Consider the following 27,267-nt stretch of genomic DNA (forward strand, 5'->3'; position numbering starts at 1 on the left):
ATGTAGAGGTACCTGTCTGCAAGGAAGGCTGGGAAATGTCATTTCTGCTGTGGCCACATAGAGTGAAAACTCCAGAGGAAGAGGCAAATGGGGATTGGTAGACAACCGCAATCCCTGCCAGAAAGTGTGACTGGGTGGTGCAGGAGGCTATTTTAACTAGGGTAATCATTAAAGGCCTCTTTTGGAAAGCAGTAGTTGAGAGTCTGGGCCGCCTGGGTGGCTCAGTCTTTTGAGCGTGGACTCTTGGTTTCGACTCAGGTCCTGATCTCATAGGTCCTGGGATGGCGGCCCACCTCTGGCTGTGCACTCAGCAGGAGTCAGCTTGGACATTCTCTCCCTCTGCTTGTACTCTCTTTCAGTCTTTCTAAAATAAATAAATAAATCTTTCAAAAATCTATTTTAAAATTTTAAAAAAGAAGAAGAAAGGAAGGAAGAAAGAGTAAATTTCAGTCCCTACTAATTCATGAAGCACATTTTCCTCAACATGTTTATGACTCATACGCTTTTCTGTATTTCCGTTTACAAAAAACTCGCCACCTATCTTGATTGTCTCTTGAAATGGTAGGGGGAAAATTGATGTCAGCCTTCAGCGGCCACCATGCAAGTCCAGTCCAGAGGTTCGCATGTGATTTATCAGCCGGCCTTCTCCCCGGGGTTTATGCTCAAGCACTTCGAGGTTTGGCCACCCCTCATTCATCCTTCACTGCCTTCCTCAAGGGCAGGAAGAAACCACGCCTTTCTCTTGCAGATTTTTCTCTCTGAAACAATTTCGGGGTGGGGGGCGGGCGAAGAAACATACATGTCTCATGTTTTGACGCTACATCAAGAACAGAGACTGAAAAGAAATACTAATTTCTACGTTCTAGGGTAATTTTTCTTTTGTAACATTGTGGCCACGGACCATTCTGAGAATGTGATGAACGCTGTGCATCTTCTCCCCCAGACGCCGCCCAGTAGGGTCAGTTCTCCGCCTCTTCCCCGCCCCCCAAAGTAGTATTGCACACTAGATCACTCCTTCCACTCTCTTCCTCTCCCGTGCGGGTCCTGATGCCTGAACCAGCGCATCTTAGCTGAACTCAGGCATCCACTCCACCTAGGACACTAGCACCGTCGGTACGCGGCTGACGGGGCCCGGCCGCGGACGAGCCCGGAACTCAGTTACCGGCCCCTGTTGCCCACCGGAACGTGAAGGGACGGAACGCACCAGGCTGGAGAACGGAAAGAGAGAGCGAGGGACGTGTTTGGCAGAGGGACGGCCTGATCGTTTATGCTGCCGGTTTGGTTTGTCTCTTGGCAATGTTTCCGAGGGTCTCCGCGATCCTACCCCTAAGGCCCGTCTCCCGCTTCCCTTTATACTCTGGAGGCTCAGAGGCTACGATTGTGCTACTCGGTGCTCCGCACGGAACGGTCAGGTACCGCATTTCGGCGCTGTTGGCCTTACGGGTGTTAAGGCAACCTCCGGGCTCCCTCCGGGGCATTCGGTGGTCATTCTCCGCTTCCTGGGGTGGATGTTCCAGCCCGCGGGATCTCAGAGGCCGTTGCTTTAAAGCTGAGGAAAGGGAAATCCCAGAAAGCTAAAATGACTTGCCCAAGGTCATAACGTGAGTGAGAAACAGAGCTACGGTTACAAGGTTGGCTCCTGTCCCGAGCGCTCTGCTCTACACCGCACCGCCTACCTCTTGCCACGCCTCCCCTCGTTCAGTCCGGGCTCCAGAAGCAAAGTTGTCTCACCTTCCCCCCCCCCCTCCCCAAGACTATAACGGTCTCATTCCTGCCTCCATTTATTCTTTGATTCGACATTTAAAGTACCTACACTGTACCGATACTGGCGTTAAACCCCGAATAACACCAGTTCTGCCACCACGAAGCTTATAGTTCACCAAGCATGCAATTCAAGTTTAGCGGAGTGAGGCTGAGATGGTGTGGGTAGCACAGAATGCTTTATTAATTCCAGTCATGGCTGGGTGAGCAAGTCGGGACAGCTAACTATTGCAGGAGAGGTTCAGGGTATCCTTTCTGGAAAAGAAGTCTGATAAAATCTAAAGGGGGACCAAGGGTTGGAGCTAGCCAGGCAAGAAAAGTAGTTATGCGTCTTTCGTCTTGCTGTTTATTCTCTAAGAACCCTCATCATTATGGAAACTTAATTCTGCTGCATATAATCCAAGCAGAACGATTTGGGGCCAGGGCCACTATGATTAAGTGTAGCTCAAAGCAGGTTAGTAGCAATGGAGATGGGAAGAAGTAGCTGGATGGAGGAGAAAAATCAGGTAGAACTGATATGATGTGACATGAAATAAGGGTAAGGTAGAGAAAAGATTTAAGCAGGCTACCCTACAAGACAGGTGTACTGTTAATGTTAATAGAAGATTGAGGAGCAGCTTTGAGAAAGCTTTTAAAATATGTCATAGTTTTTAGAATTCAAAATATCTGTTATGGTAAGAAGCCCCTTCAGTACAGAAGGGTGAAAAATGGATAGTCAGTATTAGAGGGGAGCTCTTGAAGGTGATTTTGGATGTGTTGTATTTGAAGTGCTGATGAAATGCTCTCAGTGGAAACAAGCCCTGGTGGGAGGTTATGACCAAAGTTTTATTATTTTAGTGTTATGGAGTTACTGCCCATACGTGATTTTCCTGTACTAAACATAGATTACTTTCTGTGGCCCTGTAGTAGTCTTGGAAGGAAACATTGAAAGATGGGAGGTTATATGTGAGAGTCTCCTGATTGCCACCTTTGTTATAATACCTTTAATATTTAACTTTAACATGTGAAATAATATTTTCCTAAACTGAATCGTACCGTATATTGAATGATATGATGAAGATCCTGTGTACTGATTATAAAGATATTAATTATGTAATTGGTTTTGCATTCTAATTGTTTAGTGCCTCGAGTTGATAGCCTTTGATATTTTTATAAGCAAATCAAATAGTCTGTTTCAGAATTCTTGGAAGTAGCCATTTTTTTCTTTCATTAAAGGGTCCCTAGTCTGGTACTGCTATTGGCTAGCTTTGAGAACTTGATATAATATGTAGCCCAGGGCCTGATGTGCGGTCTTGAGATGAGTTGTATCCGAAGCACCTGGCATCTTGGTTAAATGCAGGTCCTTGTGCAGCATACCAAACTTAGCAACCAAGAATCTCAGGAATGTATTTTAAATAAGCTCCCTACGTAATTCAGATGATCCCTAAAGGTTAAGAACCACTGATTTAGCCTCTTTAAGCATCAGTTGCTTATGTAAAACAGAAGTAGTAAAACCTGTCCTGTAAAATTGTAAGGATTAAAGGACGTGTGTCACGTAGCTCCTCAGATACGCGGTCCTCTGATGGGCAGTATCAGTATTACTTGGAAATTTGTTAGAAATGCAAACACTTTGAGTCCCTCCTCAAAGCTACTGAATAAGGATTCCTTGGTGGGACCCCTAGGTAATTCTTACGCATATTGAAGTTTAAGAAACAGTGTTCTAGCCTGTTAGCTTCAGAAAGATAGGGACCATGAGATTCTTATTTACTATTGTATCCTATCGTCAATGCATAGTATAGTATCCAGCACAGAGTAGATATTCATTGTATTTAATGAATGACTTTTTGTACATTTTACCTTTCTAATCTAACACATTCATTAGCTTTTTACGTTTTTAAAAATATTTTCTTTCTTTCTTTTTTTTTAAAGATTTATTTATTTGGGATAGAGAGTGTGAGAGAGTACACCCACAAGCAGGGGGAGAGGGAGAGGGAGAAGCAGGCTCTCCCCTGAGCAGGGAGCCCCACGTGGAGGACGTGGGGCTGGATCCCAGAACCGTGGCCTGAGCGGAAGGCAGATGCTTAACTGACTGAGCCACCCAGGTGCCCTAGCTTTTTAATTTCTTCAATATCAGGACACCTGGGTGGTGCAGTTGGTTAAATGTCTGACTCAGTTTCAGCTCAGGTCATGATCTCAGGGTCCTGAGAATGAGCCTCACATCGGGCTCCATGCTCAGCTTCCTTGGGATTCTTTCTCCCTCTGCCCCTTCTGTTGGTGCTTGCGTTCTTGCTCACACGCTCTCTCTCTCAAATATATAAATGAATCTCTAAAAAAGAAAAAAAGTTCGTCAATATCAAGTATCAAAAGGTTTTTAACACCACAAAATAAAATCAGATATTTGGGTGACTTAGATTTGGCAAATCTTTTGCATGAATTTGAAATAGATGTAATCATTTGTGTCATTCTTTTTCACAAATGTATTTAATGAAAAAGCGGAAAGTAGCCATTGAATATCCTTTTTACTGTTCCATTTCAGCTTAGTTTACAAATGGTGATTGGTTAAATGACATGTAGCTCAATGAGAAAGTTGATCAGATTAGAATAACACCCAGACATTAGAATAATACTCAGACATGTTTTTTAAAGAAAGTAACTTTTCTTTATTAATAGAAATTTCTGGGGGCGCCTGGGTGGCTCAGTGGGTTAAGCCTCTGCCTTCAGCTCAGGTCATGATCTCAGGGTCCTGGGATCAAGCCCCGCATCGGGGCGCTCTGCTCAGCAGGGAGCCTGCCTCCCCCCCTCTCTCTGCCTGCTTGTGACGTCTCTGTCAAATAAATGAGTAAAATCTTAAAAAAAAAAAAAGAAATTTCTTTATTTTTATACCTTTTAAAGAGGTAGTATTATGCTAAGAACAAGGACTTGGTAGTCAGTCAGTTTGGGGTTTGAGAATAGTAAATTGCAATTTATTAACTCTGTCACGGTTTTTGCAACCTTTTTTTTTTAAGGTTTTATTTTTACTTATTTGAGAGAAAGGCAGAGAGAGGGCACAAGCAGAGGGAGAAGTGGACTCCCCAGCAAGGAGCCTGATGTGGGACTCAATCCCAGGACCCTGGGGTCATGACCTGAGCCAAAGGCAGACACTTAACTGACTGAGCCACCCAGGCAGCCTGTGGAATCCTTTTTTTTTTTTTAAATGTTAGTTCGTGTCTTTTTTTTTTTTTAAGATTTTATTTATTTGTTTGACAGAGAGAGATCACAAGTAGGCAGAGAGGCAGGCAGAGACAGAGAGAGGGGGAAGCAGGCTCCCTGTTGAGCAGGAAGCCCAAATGTGGGACTCCATCCCAAGACCCTGGGATCATGACCTGAGCTGAAGGCAGAGGCTTTAACCCACTGAGCCACCCGGGCACCCCATAGTTCATGTCTTTTATCAACGCATATACAATTACTTGTTTTCCAGTTTGTTGAAGCAATAGGTCAGACAGCATTTGTCACAGTAATGTCTGTCAGAGTGGCTAGCCATGAAACTCCAGCACCACATCCATCTGAAGGGCACTTCTGATTCCACTTTATAGTATTTCAGGACAGCTAACTTAACCTTCTTTCCCTCATGAGGAATTCTCAAGAAGAATTTCTTGAGAGTGGTATAAGACTTCTTCCTTTTCTCAGCACCACCATGAAGTCTCAGCCAAAGATGAGGAGTGGACTCCTTTTAAATGTTGTGTCAGACAGAGTACGTCCATCTTCCAGGTGCTTGCCAACAAAGATCAGTCTCTGCTGGTCAGGAGGAATTCCTTCCTTATCCCGAATCTTGGCCTTTACAGTTTCTATTGTATCTGAGGGTTCATCCTGGAAAGTGGTCTTTCCCCATAAGGTTTTTATGAAAATCTTTCATCTTGGTGATATTTCCACCACAGATGGTGGATCACAAAGTTATCACCTTTTTTAAATGTCACAGAATGCATAGAAAATGATCTTATGTCAAACTTTGAGGTAAACGGAGGGAGGCAACAGATAGGAGCTCCAGCAGCCCCAGGCTTCACCCAGCTACCCCAAGGACCAGGTGATCAGTCAGTCTCAGCACACCTGTAACCCATTTGTGACTCACCAGTGTATCTTAGGCCTTAGTGAGCCCTGCGCTACATGAACTTGGGTAAATCACTTCGCTTCTCTGGTTTCTATTTTCCTTATCTGTAGAATGGGGGAAATACGGAGTTGTTGCGGGTATGAGGAAATGTAATAAATACTTTGCACCAGACTAAGCACATAGTATATATTTAATAAATGTTACGTTGTTCTTGTTACGGTTGCTGACAATAATAATAAAAACAAAAGGGAAGGATTTGAATTAGAAAAGTTTAAAAACATGTAAAAGCAGTGTTTTGAATCCTTGCTTTATTATTTTGGATTGTATTTTTCATTTTTTTTTTCTTTAATGCTTCTTTCTAGGACAAAAAATAATGTCCAAAGATACTTTGGCACTAACAGTGTGATTTATAGCAAGAAAGATGAGCAGTCTGCTCCAACGCATGGGATTTCCAAAGAAACAGAGAGCCAAGAGAGTGTAAAGGAGAATACAAAAAAAGACTTGTTAGATATTATTAAGGGCATGAAAATTGAGTTAAGCACAGTAAATGTACAAACAACAAAGCCCTCAAGCAGAAGACAACTCAAGAGTGTGGAAGCTACAATTGGCAGGCTTCAAAAAACTCTGGAAGATGCCCCAAAGAAGAGGTAAATTGAACTGAATTTCAATTACATTGAAAGTAATCTTTGAAACTCTTTCTTTTAGGAACAAAAATTGAAATTAGAGGACCTGGGAGATGCTACATGAAAACTTAATCTGTAAACACAGAGACTGTAGCACATGAAAGATACTGTTAGCCTTCTATATTTAAATAGGAAGGGGAGAGGCACCTGGCTGGCTCAGTGTGTTGAGCATGTGACCCCTGATCTTGAGGTTGTGAGTTCAAGTCCCATATTGGGTTTAGAGGTTACTTTAAAATCTTTGGGGCGGTGGCTCAGGTGCTGGGTGTCTGCCTTTGGCTCAGGTCATGATCCCAGCGTCCTGGGATTGAGCCCCACATCAGGCTTCCTGCTCCTCGGGAAGCCTGGTTCTCCCTCTCCTGCTTCCCCTGCTTATATTCCCTCTCTCACTCTCTCTCTGTCAAATAAATAAATAAAATCTTTTAAAAAATAAAATAAAATCTTTAAGGGGAGCCTGGGTGGCTCAGTTGGTTAAGCATCTGACTTTTGATCTCAGCTCAGGTCTTGATCTCCAGGTCACGAGTTCAAGCCCAGTGTTGGCCTCCACTCTGGGTGGGGGGTGGGGTGGCCTACTTAAAAATTTTTAAAATTGGAAAAAAAAAAATCTTTAAATAGGAAGGGGACATCTGCATACAATTTAGAGAGGAAAAGAGTCAAGATCTAATTGAGAATTCCACATGTTTTCTTACATGTTCATCAGTGTTATTAACTGCAACTTAATTGCCTCTTTAAACTGTTAATTACCAAATTGTTTATATCCTGATTTGGAGGTAGCCTCATGTCTCTGAAGGACTGGGTTTGAAATTTCCATTTTTTTTTTTAAGATTTTATTTATTTATTTGACAGACAGAGATCACAGTTAGGCAGAGAGGCAGGCAGAGAGAGGAAGGGAAGCAGGCTTCCCACTGAGCAGAGAGCCTGATGTGGGGCTCGATTCCAGGACCCTGGGATCATGACCTGAGCCGAAGGCAGAGGCTTTAACCCACTGAGCCACCCAGGCACCCCTGAAATTTCCATTTTAAAAATTCCACTGAGGATAGAATTTAAGCATGTTGATTACAACTGTTTTATATGACTTCCTTTGACCAGTAATTATCAGTGCTCTCAGCTTATGTGGTTTCCTCAAAATATTGTAATTACTTGTGCTTGTGAAAAGAGTACTGATTCTTTTATTTTCTTTTTTTAAGATTTTATTTATTTATGACAGAGATAGCAAGAGAAGGAACATAGCCATGAGGAAGCTGAAGAGGGAGAAGCAGGCTTCCTGCTGAGCAGGGAACCAGATATAGGGCTGGATCCCAGTGTCCGGGACGCTGGGATCATGACCTGAGCCAAAGGCAGATGCTTAACTACTGAGCCACCCAGGCACCCCTATTTCACTGATTCTAATAATGTTTTAGCATTATGTTGTAGTTTAAATGGCAATGTTTTGTTTTAATGATACTTAAATAATGGTGAGTCTTACACAGATATCATCGATTCAAATAGTGATAAAGTATGTGGCTTAAACAACCCCATCTTTGACATCTCTTAGCAGAATCAGCAGCTAATGTAGATTTTTTTTTAGTTAAAGATTTTTAACAGAGAGAGACATAGCAATAGAGGGAACATAAGCAGGGGGAGTGGGAGAGGGAAAAGCAGGCTTCCCGCTGAGCAGGGAGCCCAATGTGGGGCTCTATCCCAGGACCTCAGGATCATGACCTGAGCCAAAGGCAGATGCTTAATGACTGAGCCACCCAAGCGCCTACTAATGTAGATTTCTACTTTCCAGAATGACTTAATATTTTTATGAAACTTCTTGGTTTCTGTATTGTATCCCATTGTATCAAAACCATCCCTGGAATGCGTAATTGGGTGGTAGAGAATAAGCTAATTCAGTGCATGCCCGTCATAGGTACCCCCTCTCCTCTATTTATTTATTCATTGTCAAGTAATCTCTGTACCCAATGTGGACTTCAAACCCACAACCCTGAGACTGAGTCAGATGCTTTACTGACTGAACCAGCCAGGTGCCCCATCTTCCTCCTCCTTTTTAGAAACAAAATAAACAAAAATAGTAAAAGTATATAGAATTAGATGATATAGACACACACACATGCACATATATATATCTATCTTTAGCGAGAGGGTTTTTTTTTTTTAAGCTTCCAGACCTGTTTGTGACCCATTGTGGTTTTTTATTACAATTATATAATTTAATTATTTATTATAGAAATGGTTAAAATAAGTTGAATGTTTTGCAAAGACTCAGAAAAAATTTTTTTAAATTCCTTTCCAATTAGGTATGAATGAGACAAGCAGAAAAATGTAAGAAAATTCTGCACTCAGAATGCTTTGTAAGCCTTTTTAAGTTCTTAATCTGAGTTTCCACTTTAAAGAAACCAAAATCGGAACTCTTGGAGGATGTACTATAGTGCAGTGCATATATAAAAGATACATGTTGGAACTTCTGTTCAAAGAAGGGCTTTGGTCCTGCAACAAAATATTGGTGAATGAGATACATTTGTTTTAAAAATTTATCTTTTAGGGGTTCCCAGGTGGCGCGGTTCATTGAGTCTCAGACTCTTAGTTTTGGCTAAGGTCATGATCTCGGGGTTGTGAGATCAAGTCCCGCATCGGGCTGTATGCTCAGCGTGGAGTCTGCTTGTTCCTCTTCCTCTGCTTCCCCCCATTTGCTCTCTCTCTGTAAAATAAATAAATTAATCTTTTTTTTAAATAAAATGAAAATGTATCTTTTAGGAGCCCTTGGCTGGCTTAGCAGAGCATGTAGTGCTTGATCTTGGGGCCCTGAGTTTGAACCCCACATTGGGCATAGAGTTTACTTAATTAAAAAATTGTTTTTAATGTATCTAATGATTTTGTTCCCCACCTTCTTTTTTTAAGGGATCCCAGATCCACAGATTTGGGTTAATCATCTTTGATTCATGATGACTGTCATGGCTCCATGTATGACCTGATTCTAGTTTTTTATTTGTATTATATATTAAACAGCTGTTGATAAAGTTAGTGTGGCTGCATAGCAATTACTCCAAAATTTAGTGGCATAAAACAACCATTTTTAAGGCTCATGGCTTCTGTGGGTCAAGCAGTTTGGACAGGACATAGTGGAAAAGGCTAATCTCTGCTCTGTGCTGTCCTCCCTTGGAAGACTTGGAAGTCCAGGGGCTGGAATCGGTTAAAGGTTTGCTCATTCATAGCTCTGACAGTTGAAGCTAGCTGTTAGCTGAGACCTTAGCGCAGGACTGTGCAGCCTGGGCTTTCTCACTGCGTGGCATCTGGGTTCCAAAGGCAAGTGTCTCAAGAGAAAGTGAGCCAGAAAGAATTTGTGTTGTTTTTATGGTATAACCTAGGACTCATACTGGATAAGATTGGATACTTTCCTGTTTCATATTGATTGGAGGGGAGGGGGTGGTACTTGCTTTTTATCATAGCAACTGCCAGAAAAGCATCTTCACAAAAATATGTCATCAAAAGGAATGCAGTGGTCCAGTGTTAACACTGGGAACCACCTTGACTTAGTAGTTTGCACGGTCACTGACTAATGGCTGTGTTTCCCTGTGGTGCTTCCCTGCGGTGCTGTGTTTCCCTGTGGGCATTGTTTGAGAACTTAAGTCCTATTCTGCATTGAGCTCCCTGTGCAAGCCTGTGGGACCATACCCGTTAGTTTCTTAGAATTCTGTTGTCTGTTCATAGGCTCCCTAAGGCACCATTTTAAATCTTTCTAAGATCTTGGGGAGCCTGACTGGCTTAATTGGTAGAGCATGAAATTCTGGCTTAGTTGGTAAAGCATGAAATTTTTTTTTTGAGATTTTATTTATTTATTTGATAAAATGAGAGAGCACAAGCAGAGGGAGCAGGAGAGGGAGAAGCAGGCTCCCTGTTGAGCAGGGACCCTGATGCAGGGTTCATATGGGCTCAATCCCAGGACCCTGGGATCGTGACCTGAGTTGAAGGCAGGTGCTTAACTGTCTGAGCCACCCAAATTTCCTGAGCATGCAATTCTTGATCTCAGGGTTGTGAATTTGAGCCCCATGTTGGGTGCAGAGATTACTTAAAAATAAAATCTTTGGAAAAAAATCTAAGATTTTAACAAGGAGTTTTGTATTGATACCCATGGCTTTATCATTAAACAGTGTTTTCCTGACACTGCACTGAATTTGATCTCTCTTCAGAAGCTATTTCTTTTTTCTTTTTTTAATTTTATTTAAATTTAATTAATTAACAGATAATGTACTATTTGTTTCAGGGGTACAGGCCTGTGATTCATCAATGTTAATATAATACCCAGTGCTTATTACAACACATGCCCTCCCCAATATCCATCACCCAGTAACCCCATCCCTCCATCCCCTCTCCTCCAGCAACCCTTAGTTTTGTTTCCTGTGATTAAGAGTCTCTTATGGTTTGTCTCCCTCTCTGGTTTCATCTTGTTTCATTTTTTCCTCTCTTCCCCTATGATCCTCAGCCTTTCTTAAATTCCACATATCAGTGAGATCATATCAGAAGCCATTTCCGAATTTTAGCATCATTTCCTTCCTGGAGGAGCTAAGAAGGAAAAATGTTTTATTTATTTATTTATTTATTTTTAAAGATTTTATTTATTTGAGAGAGAGAGAGCATGAAAGGGGCGAGGGGCAGAGGGAGAAGCTGGCTCCCTGATGAGCAGAGGGCCTGATGTGGGAATTGATCCTGGAACTCCAGGATCATGACCTGAGCCGAAGGCAGTTGCTTAACCAACTGAGCCACCCAGGTGCCCCAAAATGTTTTATTTTTGATTCCAGCAAATCTTGGTTCCTTTATATGGTACAGTTTTTTCTCATCTCTGTGTTCTTGAATTTTATCATCCGCAACTAAGAAGCCAAGAGGCACCTTCTACATTGAAAGTCTCCTTAGACTGGCTTACCCAATTCCCTGGGTGTATTTCCTGTTTTCCATGTTACTACAAACAACAGTGTTGCTAAAGAGAAGTCCCCTTTCCTGCAGCTTCCAGTAATGTTGATTTTCCTAAAGTTCTCCCTCACAGTGGCTTTGAGGGCCCTCGGGCTCTAAGTCTCTTTGAGGCCCTAGTCTCTCATATATACTTGCCTCAAGGTCTTTCCTGTTTCCACCCACTGCCTAATACCCAAAGGTTTCCCATACATTTTAGGTTTTTTGTTACAGTAGCGCCCAACTTCTAGATACCAAAATCTTCCAGTTACGTGTTATGGCGCAACAAACCATCCCACGGCTTGAGCAGAGCGTGGTGGAGGTAGCTGTGTCGGCCCCACTTGGCACTAGTGAGGGCCAGTGCAAGGGGAAGTTTCGCTCACGTACTTACCAGTGGCTGGTGCTAGCTCCTGGTTAAGACTGTATTTGGGGCTTTTTGCCAGAACACTGAGTCAAGGCCTCTCCATAACCTCCTAGTTGAGTTCCAGGGACAGACATCTCAAGAGAGCCAAACCAAAGCTGCGTCATCTTACATGACCTAGGCTTGCAAGTCACTGTGCATCATCTCTATCGTTGTGTTCATCGAGGCAGTCAGTTTGCTCTGGTTTCAAGGGGAGGGAACATGGAGTCCTTCTCTCTATGGGAATGTGGCAAGGTTTTGGAAGAGTCTGTAGCACCAGAAATACAGGTATCTCTATTTCCTAAAAGTATTATCTGCCACACCTGTTAACCTGATAACTGTTGATGTCTGTTGTACTAAAGGGAACATTACCATGATGAAATTGACCCCTAATTGATCGCATCTGGTTTGGGAGACTATCGGTACCTTATGGTTCACCATATGTACCTAGGGCTTCCTTGTGCAGTTGCTCTTGTAACTGCATGTCCGTTGTGGGGACCATGGAAACTCTGTGGCCTTGTTACGAGAGAGAACCAGTTCCCACGGGGCACTAAGCGAAGAAGCTCCTGCACCTGCGTGATGTGGGTCTCCTAACTTTTGGATGGCATGTGCGGTGTCATCCACATGAGTGCTGCAAGGATTGCCACTGAGAGGGACACATGAGGCTGCCCTGCCAGTCTGCTGTGGTTCTGTCCTTTATCTTTCTGAATAGACTGGACCAAACACGTTTGTGGTAGTCTTGTGAGTCTGAATGGGTTGTGGAACCTAACAAGACCCCTGGTGAGTACAGCAATAACCAAAATTTCTAGCTCGTACTTTAACTTTCTCTTAACTAAGCAACTATCTGCTCTGATCATCCAATAAGGTTTCAGTTACTTATTAATGAATCCACGAATTGAAATTTAGATTATTCTAGTTTTTCATTGGTATAAAATAATGCTATGATGAACTTCATTCAACAACTTTAGATTGTCATTATATCTCAGGCAGTGTCCAATGAGATGGAGGAGAGGAGTGAACAAAACAGCATCAAAAAAAAAAAAGTCTCTGCTCCTTACGGAATATTGGGGGAGTCGGGGTGGGAGAGAGTATATATACTCACATCACATAGACATACAATATGTCAGGTGATGAAATGTGAAGAAAAATAAGATAGGCTGGAGAGGGGCTATTTTTTAAAAGGGATCGTGGGAGAATAATGATTAAGCAAAGGCCTGAAATATAAGGGCTCCTGAGTGGCTCAGTTGGCTGGGCGACGACTGGCTCTTGATTTCAGCTCAGGTCATGCATGACCTTGGGGTTGTAAGACAGAGCTCTCCATCAGGCTCTGCACTGAGCATGGAGCCTGCTTGAGATTCTCTTCCTCCTCCCTCTGCCTCTCACCCCCTTCATGTGCTCACTCACTCTCTCTCTCAAAAAAAAAGGCCTGAAATAAAGTTATGCATAAAGCCATGCAGGTATCTGAAAGATGATTTGCTTTCAGGTACTAGGGATAGAACTGCTTAAGCCTTGAATTTGGAGTGTGTAGTATCCCTCAAATTACATGTATGTATCTGCTTATTTTCTTTAGCTAATACTCCTGGAGGTGGAATTTCTAGGTAAAAGGATTTGCATATGTTTGGGACTTTTTTTTTCCTGGTGAGAGTGAGAGAGCATGCTCATGCGAGTTGGGGAGGGGCAGAGGGTGAGAGAGAATGAGCGTGCCCTGGGGCTCCTTCTCAAAACCCTGCGATCATGACTGAGCCAAAATCAAGAGCCGGGCACTAAACTGACTGAGCTAGCCAGGTGCTGCTTAGGCTATTGAAAATGTGTCATCAGATTGCCAAAAATTGTGTTAATTTTTGTGTCCCCTTAACAGGATCCTACTCCTTACAAGAATTTCTTTTCTGAAATTGTATATGTCATACAATTCATTTTAAATAAATTCAGGAAGTACAGAATGGTATAAAGTATGTTTTCCTGAAATAGTGTGAGTTATAGGATAGAACAGGTGGTTATTTTAGCAAGTTCTCTTGTTAAAAATCTGGGTAGAAGGATCTCAGTATGTAAAGATCATCTTATTTCAATGATAGAAGCTCCCTGACAATTTTTATTAACTAGAACATTTCAAATTATAAAACCAGAAACTATGATTATAAAGAACACCGTTGTGATAAAATTCATGGTTCTAGAAAATGAATACTCGTTTATATTCTTTGTACACTCTGATCAAATATGCATATTAAAATTTGAAAACAAACCTCTCAAGTAGTTTAGGAAAAGTGATTTGGGATAAATTTCAGACCTTATTCATAGGTAACAGTTTTGTAAGTAGCTCATTTCTTTTTAACTAATAGTAGTATTAATTGTAATATTCCCTTTTTTATTCTGTTTTTCTTCCTTGGTATAGTCAGGTTTTAGAGTTCTCATATCTCAGGTAAAGTCCTTAAATCTTTATCCAGCAACTTAGGGATTTGGGAATTTTGATTTACATATTAAACAACCGATCATTATGTAGAAAGTAAAACATTAACTTGGATCCCGCTCACTGAGAGAGCAGTTCTTAGTGAGTTAATATGTAATAATGTAGACAATGTTTTTTTATGTCTGGCACATTTTTCCATTAACTTATCCTAATTTACTGAGGAAGAGCTTTGTTTAAAGCTTTTTCTTATGGAAAGTTTAAAACATAAAATCCTGTAATGAACCCCTTTGTACCTGTCACACAGTTTCAGTAAGCAATATTTTTGCCATTCTTATGTTGTCTATATCTTCACCTACTTTCCATCTCCTACTAGATCATGATAATGATTTATGGTTCTTTTTTCCCCAGGTAAAATTTACATACTTTGAAGCATACACATCTTAGCTGTAGGATTTTGGCAAATCCACGAGCTTATCAAGACACAGCATTTCTCATTTCCTTCTTCCCGTCAGTAGCCTTCTGTCCTGAGGCAATCACTATGCTGATTTTTTTCAGTGTAGGTTAATTTTGCCTGTTCTAGAAGTTGTATAAATGGACTATTACAGAGCACCCTTTTTTTTTAATCCAACTTTTCATTGTTTCATTCATGTTAATCGCATGAGCTGAGTACTATTCCATCATATGGATTTATCATGATATGTGAATAGATTTAGCTACTTTAATATTGGCTTGCAATATATATAGTTTCTGAAATAAATTGGCATCTAAAAATCCAGTAAACTATAACCGCCACTCTTTTTTTTCCTCACCCCTCTACTTTAACCATTATATAAATATATAATATATATAAAATATATATTTAATTTAATATATTCTGAGTTAGTATTGTGCTTAATTTATATTTTAATATATTACTTTAATGTGTTGTTCTGAGTTAGTATTGTGCTTCAACAAGTATCCATTAACTTCAGCTTGTGACATTTTAAAGTTTATATAAAACCAGTACCGGGGCTCCTGGGTGGCTTGGTCGTTAGGTATCTGCCTTTGGCTCAGGTCATGATCTGAGCGTCCTGGGATCGAGCCCTTCATCGGGCTCCTTGCTTGACAGGAAGCCTGCTTCTCCCTCTCCCACTACTCCTGACTGTGTTCTGTCTCTCACTGTATCTTCCTGTCAAATAAATAAACAAAATCTTAAAAACAAAAAACAAAAAAGCAATACCGAGGGCACATGGGTAGCTCTGTGGATTGAGCATGTGACTCTTGATCTTGGCTCTCTGGCTCTCAGGGTCTTGAGTTTGAGCCCCAGGCTGGGTGTGGTGCCTACTTAAAAAAAAGCCAAATATTTAAAAATAATTGATTTTGTCAGAAATGGATTTTTTTGAATGACGAAAAAAGTTTTCTCTGGAAAAGAATCATTTTACTTTCCACTAAACTAACGGCATAATAAGTAATGCCTTTTTTTTTTCTTGTTTTTCATTTTCTTTGTTAGAACCAAGTCCGTGAGTCCTGAGTTGGAAGCAGCGGCATCTGCTGTTGCAGATTTTCTCCCTTTTGATAAGCAGACAACCAAGTCAGAGCTGCTCAGGCAACTCCAGCAGCATGAGGAAGTCTCAAAGGCACAGAAAGATGGAGAAAGAACTAAAATTAGGTTAGTGAATCAAATAGTTCTGTTGGTAATGCTGGTTTTTCAAAATAAATTCTTTTCATGTGACTGTTGAGTAATGTGCACAGTATATCAATTTATACATGAAATATTTCTTATAGGTGGAATATTAGTAATTTTTTTTAAACTGACATGTTAAGTAAGATTGCAGTCTTTCAAAGATCAATGGAATGGTTTAAATTTTTCTTTCGCGAAGTTACACGATCTCTTGTCCCTGAAAAAGAAATGATAAATTCAGTATCGTGATTAAAAACAAGTAAAAGAATAAGACAGTTTCTCTGAGAATATTAATTTTTTCCTGTTAAATAATTTTCTGGTCTTATGTACAGTATGATCATCTTCAGGCCTGTTTCCTTCACTTTTGCTCTTATCCTTATGTTTTAGCTGACACCTCCTCACTCTGCCTCTCATCTCATTATTTTATTTTATTATTAAATAACTGACTGAAGTTGATACACTACTTCAGATGTCTGATACTTTTTCATAAATGACACTTTTTTTAAAATAGTGTCCCATAAAAGTGACACTTTTATGTTTTAAATGAACATTTCTGAGGAATACCTTCAAAAGTTGTGTTTCAAAAAGAAATATAAATCTTAGTGGTCTGTGGGATGTGAATTAACATATGACATATAATCTTTCATTTAAACATAATGCTTTGTGCTGTTATAGTGCGTGGAAGTGAAATATGACTTAAATAATAGGAATCTCATGTATAAGAAAGTTTATTACTATCCTGTAGCTACAGTTTCTGATACACTTGACCTTTTTCTTATTTCAGTGTCAGTAACATAATATCAGATATGAAAGTTGCCAAATCTGCCACAGCTAGAGTTAGTACAAGAGCAGTGCATCAAATTCAATTTGATGAAGGAACTGACAATTACATGGGACAGAAGACTGATGATCTTAAGAAAAGGTACTCAGGCTTTGCAGTCTGTTTGGTTTTGCTGGTTTTATTTGTTTCTCTGTAGATTTACTTTATTCTGTGCATGTTATTGCTGATAGGTATTTGAGCATTATGGATGCATTTATATCTCTCTTCTCACCCTGCATGTACCATTTCCTATAGAGGAAACGATGTTCTGGGTTTAGTAGTCTTATGCTTTTCTATACCATTAATCACATCGAGCCCTGCCTCCTATTTATCCATGATGAGTAGAGGTCTCCTGATTTAAGATAAGTGGAGCCGATTGAATTCTGAACAAATGAGCATTTGTGAGAAGCATTATTTTTCATTCTGATATGTACATAGCAATATTTATATAGTTTTTCTATCTCTATATAATTATCATTATTCATACCTTAGAGAAATAATCCACCATCAAAAAAAAGAAAGAAAGATCCATTATAATACCTTAAGGTGGTAGATTATTTGTGGCAATTTGAATTTGGTGATTTGCAGACTTAAAGATGCTAAGCCATGCCTTATGTAATTATTTTAGAATAAAAAGCTGTCTGTATTTACTGAAAGTTTCTGTTTTCTCTCCTTCAAGCCCATGAAGTAATAGTCGGGGAGGGGAAACCAGATATTTAGTATGCTCTAACAAAAACTAACTGATCTTGATAGAAGGGGGAGCTTACAGTTGGAGTGTTTTTGACATGTTATGTATTCTTTGGATTTTCTTTTAAGTATAATCCCAGCAAGTTAATCAGAAGTTAAACTACTGATTTGTACAGGAAGATTGTAAAAGATAGTCAGCTGTTAACAAAGCAAGTTCAAGAAGGTACAGTGATTTAGAGAGATTCTCTGAATTACTAACTTAAAGTGATTTTATGCTTATGACATGTTGGATAGAGTATAATGTATACTTGGAGTGTTACTTAAGATTCCTCAAAATATTTAATTTCAGGGGTGCCTGGCTGGCTCAGTCAGTAGAGCGTGCAACTCTTAATTTCTGGGGATTGTGAGTTCAAGCCCTGTGTTGGGCATAGAGCTTACTTTAAAAAAAAAAAAAATATATATATATATATATATATATATTTATTTATTTAATAATTTCGGTCTTGTTTCAATCAGTCATCTTTGAAATGATTCCACGAAACTACATCAGAATGCTATATCATAGTTTGATTCTTAATGATATTAGCCATCATTGAAAATTAGAAGGTGGCAGGGCACCTGGGTGGCTCAGTTGGTTACGTGTCTGACTTTTTATTTCAGCTCAGGTCATGATCTCAGGGTTGTGAGATGAGCCTGCTTAGGATTCTTTCACTCCCTCTCCCTCTCTCTTCTTCCTCCTTCCAGCCACCCCACCCCCCCGCTGCTGCCAACACACGTGTGTGTCTGTCAAAAAAAAATTCTTAGAAATTAGAAAGTGGTAAGGGAGAAGCTAAAAAGTTGGACATTTGTTTATGTGCATATAATGACTGTGTTAAACTGACTGAAGGACTCTAGAGTAAGGGAGAGGAGTGATGGGATACCAGGTTTTTACCCTGCTCTGTCATGGGACAGCCTGAGACAATCCGGGCCTAGACTAATCACCACAGATATACCCTGGGCTAATTCATTCAGGAAGAGACATCTGAGAGGGGTGAGGCACAGAGCACTGGCTTTGGAGTCATTCTGGCCTGCCTCAGAATCTTGGCATTATGCCACTGACTAATTCTGGGACTGAGGCAACTTTTACAGCCTTGTCGGTCTGTGTCCTCATCTATAAAATGCTGAAACTGAAGCCTGACTTAAATGGCTTTCTTGAGGGGCGCCTGGGTGGCTCACTGGGTTAAAGCTTCTGCCTTCGGCTCACGTCGTGATCCCAGGGTCCTGGGATCGAGCCCCACATCGGGCTCTCTGCTCAGCAGGGAGCCTGCTTCCCTTCCTCTCTCTCTGCCTGCCTCTCAGCCTACCTGTGGTCTCTGTCAAATAAATAAATAAAATCTTAAAAAAAAAAAAAAATGGCTTTCTTGAGAAATAGGAGAGGAATGTGCCAGCTATATATAGTAGATGCACAGCAAATGTCTGTTCCCTTCCCTTCTTCTTTAGTACATTCTAAAATTCCATACTTTACCAAATCATTCCCTCTTTGCTGTGAGTTACCTTAATCCATCTGCCTGTTAACCTGATGCAAAGTGAGGGCGTGCAGGTGGGGAGAGGGACGCAAAAACACTGAAAATAGTTGGGGAGCATAAATACCTTTGTTTAAGAATACTTGGGGATCTGTTAAAGGAAAACTTAAGTGATTTGAGATTACTTTATCTAATTTTAATATGGTAGTTGAATTTTTTCAGTTAATGTGATTTCATTAAAAAATTCGATTCAGAAAAGAATTTTAAAGATTTTATTTATTTTATTTATTATTTGAGATAGAGAAGCAGGCTCTTCACTGAGCAGGGAGCCCAATGTAGGGGGGACTCAATCCCAGGACCCTGAGATCATGACCTGAGCCAAAGGCAGACACTTAACTGACTGAGCCACCCAGGTGCCCCAAAAATTCAAAATTATTTTAAAACTAATTATCCAGTTTTGAACTGGTTTTTAATCTCCCAGTAAATTTATTCAAGTATGAATGTGAATTGATGCATAAAGCAGTTGATTAAAATATACAAGGAAAAGTTACCTATTAACTCTCTGACATTAATTTTAATAGTTAATTTAAAATGTTATGTAAAGAAAGTTAATCATTATGTTAAAATTACAGAATGATTGCTTTATAAGTGGGAATGTTTTTTTGTTTTTTTTTTTTTTAAAGATTTATTTATTTATTTATTTGACAGAGAGAGAGATCACAAGTAGGCAGATAGGCAGGCAAAGAGAGAGAGAGAGGGAAGCAGGCTCCCTGCTGAGCAGAGAGCCCGATATGGGACTCGATCCCAGGACCCTGAGATCATGACCTGAGCCGAAGGCAGCGGCTTAACCCACTGAGCCACCCAGGCGCCCCAAGTGGGAATGTTTTGATTTATCTGTGCCATCTTTTATAATTATAGTTTGTAATTAAACATGCAGTGTTTTCTGCCCTTAAACTAAGACAACTGTTGACTTTAACAACTTTTAATTTAGCATATTTTAATAACTTTCTAATGTTGAGTTTTCTAAAGCCTTAATATGAAATGGATCACATAAAATTATGGAAAATTAATCTTTTCAGTTAGATATTTTGGAAATTAAACTACTTAAACTGCTTTATTGTATCATGATGCAAAAATTCAAGTACACTTGTTCCAGTTTTTAGTTATCCATTCTTACGATGCAGCAATTTAGTTAAAATGTCTGTTGTGGGTCAGTGGAATTTTTACTTATTTATTTATTTATTTTTAAGGATTTTATTTATTTATTTGACAGAGAGGGGCACATTGAGAGAGGAAACACAGGCAGGGGATGTGGGAGGGGGAGAAGCAAGCTTCCCGCTGAGCAGGGAGCCTGCTGCAGAGCTCTTCCCAGGACCCTGGTTTCATGATAAGCCACCCGGCACCCCAGTGGAATTATTTTTAATTTCTACATTGAGTATTTCATATAAAATAGTTTTCTTAAGGGGGCCTGGGTGGCTCAATCATCGAGCATCTGCTTCGGCTCAGGTCATGATCCCAGGGTCCTGGGATCGAGCCCCACATTGGGCTCCCTGCTTGGGGGGAAAGGAAGCCTGCTTCTCCCTCTCCCACTCTCCCTGCTTCTGTTCCCTCTCTCACTGTGTCTCTCTCTCTGTCAAATAAATAAATAAAATCTTTAAAAATGATAATAATAAAATAGTTTTCTCAATTTTTTGTTGGCTATTGTAAAAATATTAAGTTAAATTGTTTTTTCTTTTTCAGTCTTAGGAAAAATATGCTCAAAGGGAAGAGACTTAATATTTTTGACCTTAAGGCAGTTACTGAAGAGGTACCTGAAACAGGTTTGTTAAGAACATGATTTCTCAGGTGTAGAAACATTCCATCTTTCAAAAAAAAAAGTCCTTAATATTTTGATTGCTCAATGTGAGGTATTTTAATAAACCGTCCTGTCATTGGCCTGGATCCTGCTTATGAATGTAATTGTTGCCATTGCTAGTCTTGGCCAGATTCCTCCCTTGAAATGTTGCATTCGGTGAGACAGTGGGAGGTAAGTACTACTACCTTCTTGAATCCAGAGCTGGCAGTTGGCTACTGATTTGGGTTAGAACATTAACTATCACCCTCTGTTTGCAACTATGCTATTACAAAAGATAAACTATGGTTTCTGCCCTAAGGCAGCTTGCTGTCTAGAAGAGGAGATGGTGGGGGGGTGGGACTCTGGGTGGTTCAGTCATTGAGCCTCTGCCTTAGTCTCAAATAAATAAATACAATATTAAAAAAAAAAAAAAGGAGAGAGCGTTTGTAGAAGTAACTTAATGAAGTGACTTAGTGATTGTTTAGGAGCTGGGAAGAAGAGCATTCAGGAAATATATTTAGCAGATTTGTGGTGGTCATGTTTGTTTTTTTTTTAAACACACCATCCTTTTTCCATGTACTTATCCCTTTGGGTAAGAGGTCAAATCTTTCATAATCACCATTTAAGTCTAATTAAAAGAGATGTAAGAGTGTCCTCTTGCTTGACATTAAGTATGGTTTACTGATAAATTCAGATAAACGGGAAGCTCAATACAAATGGTCTTCAGCTTACAAGTGGCTTTCATTTCCAAAGATTATAAGTTAGCTTTTGGGCTTGATAATTTTGTAATTGATATTTAAGTTCCATGGCCTGCCTCCAATGGCTCATTTAATCTATCATAGTTACTTATATAAACATCTGATTTTTCCCACTATTCAGTAAACTGCTAGATATTAGGGGCTGGGTTTCACTAATTTTTGTATACCCAGCAACACCTAGCCAGTGGCTGACGAATCATAGGAATTAACTACCTTAAATCATAAATGCTTTAAAAAAATTTTTTTTAATAAATGCTTTTTTTGAACAAATTGAGATGTGAAGTATCAATCCATAGAGGAAAGGAGTTAATTCAATCAGTGTTTGTTCTTTTAAACTAAAGGAAAAACTAAGAGAACAACTTGCCTGCTCTTATTGCGAAAACTGCTTTCTGTCCTGTATGATGGACAGGAAATACAAGGGGCATCTGGCTGGCTTAGTTCTCAGAGCATGTAACTGGATCTTGGGGTCGTGGTTTCAAGCCCCAAGTTGGGTGTTGAGACTTCCTTAAAAAAAAAAAGGGAAATACAAAATGCACACACACATACACACACACTTAGATGATTCTAACAAGCTACTTGAAAAAAGCAAAATAAAATGTGCAGTCATGGAGAATAGATCACCTGTCTCCTGTTGATGTGGCAGCTATTACACTTGCATCAAAAGGGCATTTATTGGGGCGCCTGGGTGGCTCAGTGGGTTAAAGCCTCTGCCTTCAGCTCAGGTCATGATCCCAGGGTCCTGGGATCGAGCCCCGTATCGGGCTCTCTGCTCAGCAGGGAGCCTGCTTCCTCCTCTCTCTCTGCCTGCCTCTTTGCCTACTTGTGATCTCTGTCTGTCAAATAAATAAAATCTTTAAAAAAAAAAGGGGGGGAGGCGTTTATTGTCAGGGCAGCTGCGGTTGTCCACCTAATGAACAGCCAGGAGAGGCACTTGGATTCTTGAAGGAGCCAGCTTGCTTTTTTAAATCAGAAATCCTGTTTCTTAAAACTGAAATTAGCTGGCAAGGAAGCACTGAAGTTTTATGTGTTCTATAAAAAATATAAAATGATTGTACTCTCATAAGGTAAATTTATTAACATTTACCTTAGGGGACGCCTGGGTAGTTCAGTTGGTTAAGCATCCCACTCTTCAGCTCTGGTCATGATTTCAAGGTTGTGGGATGGAGCCTGATGTGTCCCAAGTTGCAGGGAGTTTGCTTGTCTCTCTCCCTCTGTTACTCCCCCTGCTCTCTCTCTCTCTAGATTAAGTAAGAATAAGTAAGTAAAATTTTTTTTAAAAATTCAATGAAGGTACTGTTTTAATAAGTTATACTTGATTGAGTCTAAAGAATGTCTTTTGTTCCAGTTAAGTACAATACCCACCGCGTACACTGCTGTCTCTCTACCACTTAAAATAATGCCTGATGTATAGTTGGCATTCAGTAATTATTTATTGACAGAATGAATGAATTCTTCTGTCCCATGATTCCCACATTTTGCTTCCCTCCAGGTTTGTTCCACTGCTGTAAAGGATGTAGTCGTAGACCTTTCTACTTACCCTGCAGTAATTTAGAACTGAGAGGCAATATAGCTTAATGGAAGGAATTTTGGTATTTGATAGATGTGGATTATTCAAATTCAGATTCTGTCATACTAACTTTTCTGGGTTTCTCGTTCTCCATCTATAAAATAGGGCTAGTCCATACCTCTCAAGGATTAAATGAAGTAATGTAATTAAGTGTCTGTCAGGCACAGTGCCAAAACCACAGTTGACATTCAGGACATAGTTGCAGCCGTTAGCAATGACAGTGATGATGGTGGTGATGATTGTGATCACAGAAAAGATGTGGGCTGATCATTGCCTACTGAATAAATCTATAAAATGTGACTGATAATTATTTTGTTGTTATGATTATTCTGTAAATGTGGCTAATTAAGCCTAGGTGTGGTCGTACATGAACTGTTACATACAAGTCTGTGTGTAGACATAGTTTTGTTTTGGGTAAATATCTAGGAGTGAAATTGTATGCTAAGTGTATTTTTAACTTTTTAAGAAACTGCCAAACTATTTTTCAAAGAGGTTGTACCATTTTACATTCCCACCAGCAGTGACTGGTGGAAATATGATCCTTTCTTGAAAGATGTCTTCAATTTCCAGAGCAAATAAATGATTGAAATGTGATATGATGGTGGTCATAAGCTAACCTTATATGAACTTACTCATAGAGTTGGTTGTGAGGATGAGATGAACTAATGCATAAAAAGCATTAGCAGAGTAAGTGCTCCTTATCCAGTAGTAGTATCATCAGTATTATGTTAATTTAATTTCTTTGGTCATTAATAGTAGTACATTGTGACTTATCTTGACAGACTAAAGATAAACAGGCTGGACTTTAAATATTAAAGTCACATGTTATATAAAAAATACTGACATTCATGGGACACCTTGGTGGCTCAGTCATTTAAGCATCCAGCTCTTGATTTTGGCTCAGGTCATGTTCTTAGGGCCGTGAGATCCAGCCCTGGTTGGCCGGCTCTGTGTTCAGGGAGAGTCTGCTTAAGATTCTCTTCCTCCCCGCTTCCTTCTCTTGCATACGTGGTCTCTCCCTCTCTTTCTCTCTCAAATAAATAAATATTTATTTTTTTTCCAAAGATTTTATTTATTTATTTGACGGAGAGACAGAGACACAGTGAGAGAGGGAACACAAGCAGGGGGAGTGGGAGAGGGAGAAGCAGGCTCCCCAGTGAGCAGAGAGCCCAATGTGGGGCTTGATCTCAGAATCCTGGGATCATGACCTGAGCTGAAGGCAGATGCTTAACCAACTGAGCCACCCAGGGGCCCCTAAAATAAATAAATAAATCTTTAAAAAAAATACTCACATTAATGAAAACATTCTTAAACAAAATACACATTCCTTTTCCTTTCCAGTAGAGGGGGTGGTGAGACTTTAGGGCTTGCTTGCCTAGCAGTGTAGTAAATGCTAAAGCTTGCAGGAATTGTTGCTGTAGGCTTTTTTGTCATCTTCCTTTAGCTTTAGCTCTCAGTGAGTGACCTTTCATTATATACTGTTTATTTTAATCCTCAGGGCCTGAAATGCTGAAATGTATTACTAATTTAGAGTTGATTATAACATTTTAAAAAATAAAGATGTATATATTGACTTGTGATTATTTTGAAATGTTATTGTAGAGACAGCACCTTCACTTTGGGAAGTGGAATTTGCAAAGCAGTTAGCCATGGTAAATGAACAGCCCCTTCAGAATGGTTTTGCAGAGATGATCCAGTGGACGAAAGAGGGGAAGCTGTGGGAGTTTCCAATTAACAATGAAGCCCGTAAGTTAATTTCAGAGGTTTATAAAATTCCGTATGGAGATTAAATCTGGTTGGTGTTCAGTCATAGAGTTTGGTATTTACATGAATTTCAAAACTTTGTATAAATATCTCTGTGGTATCTGAAAAGAAATTTGACAGTGTTTTGTTTTTTTTTTTTTTAAGTTAGAATTTCACTTAGTTCTGGGTTTTTGATAAGAAAAATAAAGAAGTAAAACTAGGGGCACCAGGGAAGCTCAGTTGGTTAAGGGTCCAACTCTTTTTTCTTTTTTTTTTTGGAAGATTTTACTTACTTATTTGAGAGAGAGCACGAGTGGGAGGGGAGGGGCAGAGGGAGAAGCAGACTCCCTGCTGAGCAGGGAGCCTTATGTGGGACTCCCATCCCAGGACCTGGGATCATGACCTGAGCCAAAGGCAGACACTTAACGGACTGAGCCACCCAGGCGCCCTTAAGCGTCCAACTCTTGATCTCAGCTCAGGTCTTAAGCCCTGTGTTGGGCTCTGCGTTGGGCATGGAGTCTGTTTTAAAAAAATAATATAAATTTAAAAAGCAAGTAAAATCATATGGTAGAAATGTATCATTAATTTCTTTTCTTTTTTTTTTTTTTTGAAGATTTTATTTATTTGACAGAGACACAGTGAGAGAGGGAACATAAGCAGGGGGAGTGGGAGAGGGAGAAGCAGGTTTCCTGCCGAGCAGGGAGCCTGATGCGGGGCTCGAACCCAGGACCCTGGGATTATGACCTGAACTGAAGGCGGATGCCTAATGACTGACCTACCCAGGTGCCCCGTGTCATGAATTTCTATGTGACGTGAAGGTGTTGACTACAAATGATGACAGTTTCCTAATTGCTAAGCAGGAGATTACCTGGAAAATCTTCTCATACATTAAATCTTGGGTATGAGATGATATTTCAGTTTTAGAGAACATTACAACTCTTTAAGTTTTATGCTGGTTGTCTTTTACTCATAAAACTATTGCACTAATGAGATGTAAGGTTCTTGTGCTTAAATGCTACTCAAAGCAAAAATGTTAGAAGACTTCAAGATTTTTTGGAACTCTGGCTCCATACCTAGGTTCTTCGAACTGCTAGACGCTATATTATCTACTTTCCTGAAGATTATTCTGGAGATATTACTTTTCCCTCACTCAAAAGGAAAACAGTATTACTATGCAGTTTATTTCTTATGCTTTTTTTTTAAGGTGTATTTTCAATTAGAAGAGATTCACTTACTTTTATGGTACAGTTAGCTAGGAATTGTAAACATCGCCGTAAGTCTTAGGAAAATGTAGTCCATATTTTAACCTTTGTAGTAGTATGCTGTCATTGTAACATTTTATTTTTTTATAATCTTTCATTTGTTTGGATTAATAAGTGGAATGGAAGCTTAAGTATCAGAAATATTTTGTCTTATATCCTCATAAATTATTACTTTGTGTAGGAAAACTTTTTAGAGACTGATAATTCCTTTAATAAATTCTGAATATTTTGTGGATTTGTATGGTATATGCAGTCATAAAGGATGCTATGTTGCTGTGTTTTCACCTGTTAAATATAAAATGTATATTTCTCAAAGTATTATGCTTTCCAGGGGCACCTGGGTGACTCAGTCAGTTAAACATCTGCCTTCAGCTCAGGTCACGATCCCAGGATCCTGCGATCGAGACCCACATCAGGCTCCCTGATCAGCGGGGAGCCTGCTTCTCCCTCTGCCTCTGCTGCTCTCCCCGCTTGTAGTCACTCACTCTTGCTCTTTCTCAAGTAGATAAATAAATAAAATCTTTAAAAAAAAGTTTTAAAAAAAAAGTATTATGCTTCCCATACTCTGGTAGGTATCAGGGAAGGGTGAAAAAAAAAAGCCCAAGGACTTTTCAGTTGTGCAAACCAGAGTACAGATCTAGCTCTCTCAGTGATTAGGCATTTGCCTTTGAGAAAACAATTTAACCTCCTGAGGTTAAAAAACCAGATCAGTTTCCTCATCTGTAAAATTAAAGGTACCTCATTGGAAGAATGTAAGAACTAAGGCAAAGTTATTTGAGTTGCTCAGCACAGTTCTTAGTGTATAATACATGTAAATAAATGTTAGTTCATGTCCCTTCTGTATGAACACAGAATTTTAAAAGAAAAAAATTAGCAGGATGCAGTGGGTGATATTAAGGGAAAATTTCCTTATTTGATGAAACATGGGTGTTCTGAGTCATCGTAATTAAAAATATGGTTCTAAAACAAAATGTTGAGGTAGAATAACGTGACTTTTTTCTTTTAAGATTTTATTTATTTATTTATGAGAGAGAAGAGAGAGAGAGCATGAACGGGGTGAGGGGCAGAGGGAGAAGCAGATTATCTTCTGAGCAGGGAGCCCAATTCGGGGCTTGATCCCAGGACTCTGGGATCATGACCAGAGTGGAAGGCAGACTCAACCAACTGAGCCACCCAGGTGCCTGAACATGTGACTTTATT

General features: G+C 39.8%; 1 protein-coding gene and 1 pseudogene across 2 annotated transcripts in view; one reads left to right on the forward strand and one right to left on the reverse strand.

Moving 5' to 3' along the window:
• The first annotated feature begins 1,156 nt into the window (after nt 1-1,156).
• The window catches only part of LOC308339381 (small ribosomal subunit protein mS31-like), a 31,883-nt gene continuing 5,772 nt past the window's right edge, over nt 1,157-27,267 (forward strand). Inside the window, exons 1-6 of the mRNA XM_080797979.1 lie at nt 1,157-1,412; nt 6,187-6,471; nt 15,724-15,882; nt 16,679-16,816; nt 20,644-20,723; nt 24,665-24,808. Coding sequence (XP_080654105.1) covers nt 1,297-1,412; nt 6,187-6,471; nt 15,724-15,882; nt 16,679-16,816; nt 20,644-20,723; nt 24,665-24,808 — 922 coding nt within the window. The 5' untranslated portion in view covers nt 1,157-1,296. The remainder of the gene's footprint in view (nt 1,413-6,186; nt 6,472-15,723; nt 15,883-16,678; nt 16,817-20,643; nt 20,724-24,664; nt 24,809-27,267) is intronic.
• Nucleotides 5,183-6,005, reverse strand: LOC308339804 (ubiquitin-ribosomal protein eS31 fusion protein-like; annotated as a pseudogene). Its single transcript has 2 exons — nt 5,985-6,005; nt 5,183-5,625 (listed from the first exon to the last, which is right to left on the reverse strand). The product of its transcript is annotated as a ubiquitin-ribosomal protein eS31 fusion protein-like (transcript).

Source organism: Martes martes (assembly GCF_963455335.1).
Source record: "Martes martes genome assembly, chromosome: 3".
NCBI lineage: Eukaryota > Metazoa > Chordata > Mammalia > Carnivora > Mustelidae > Martes > Martes martes.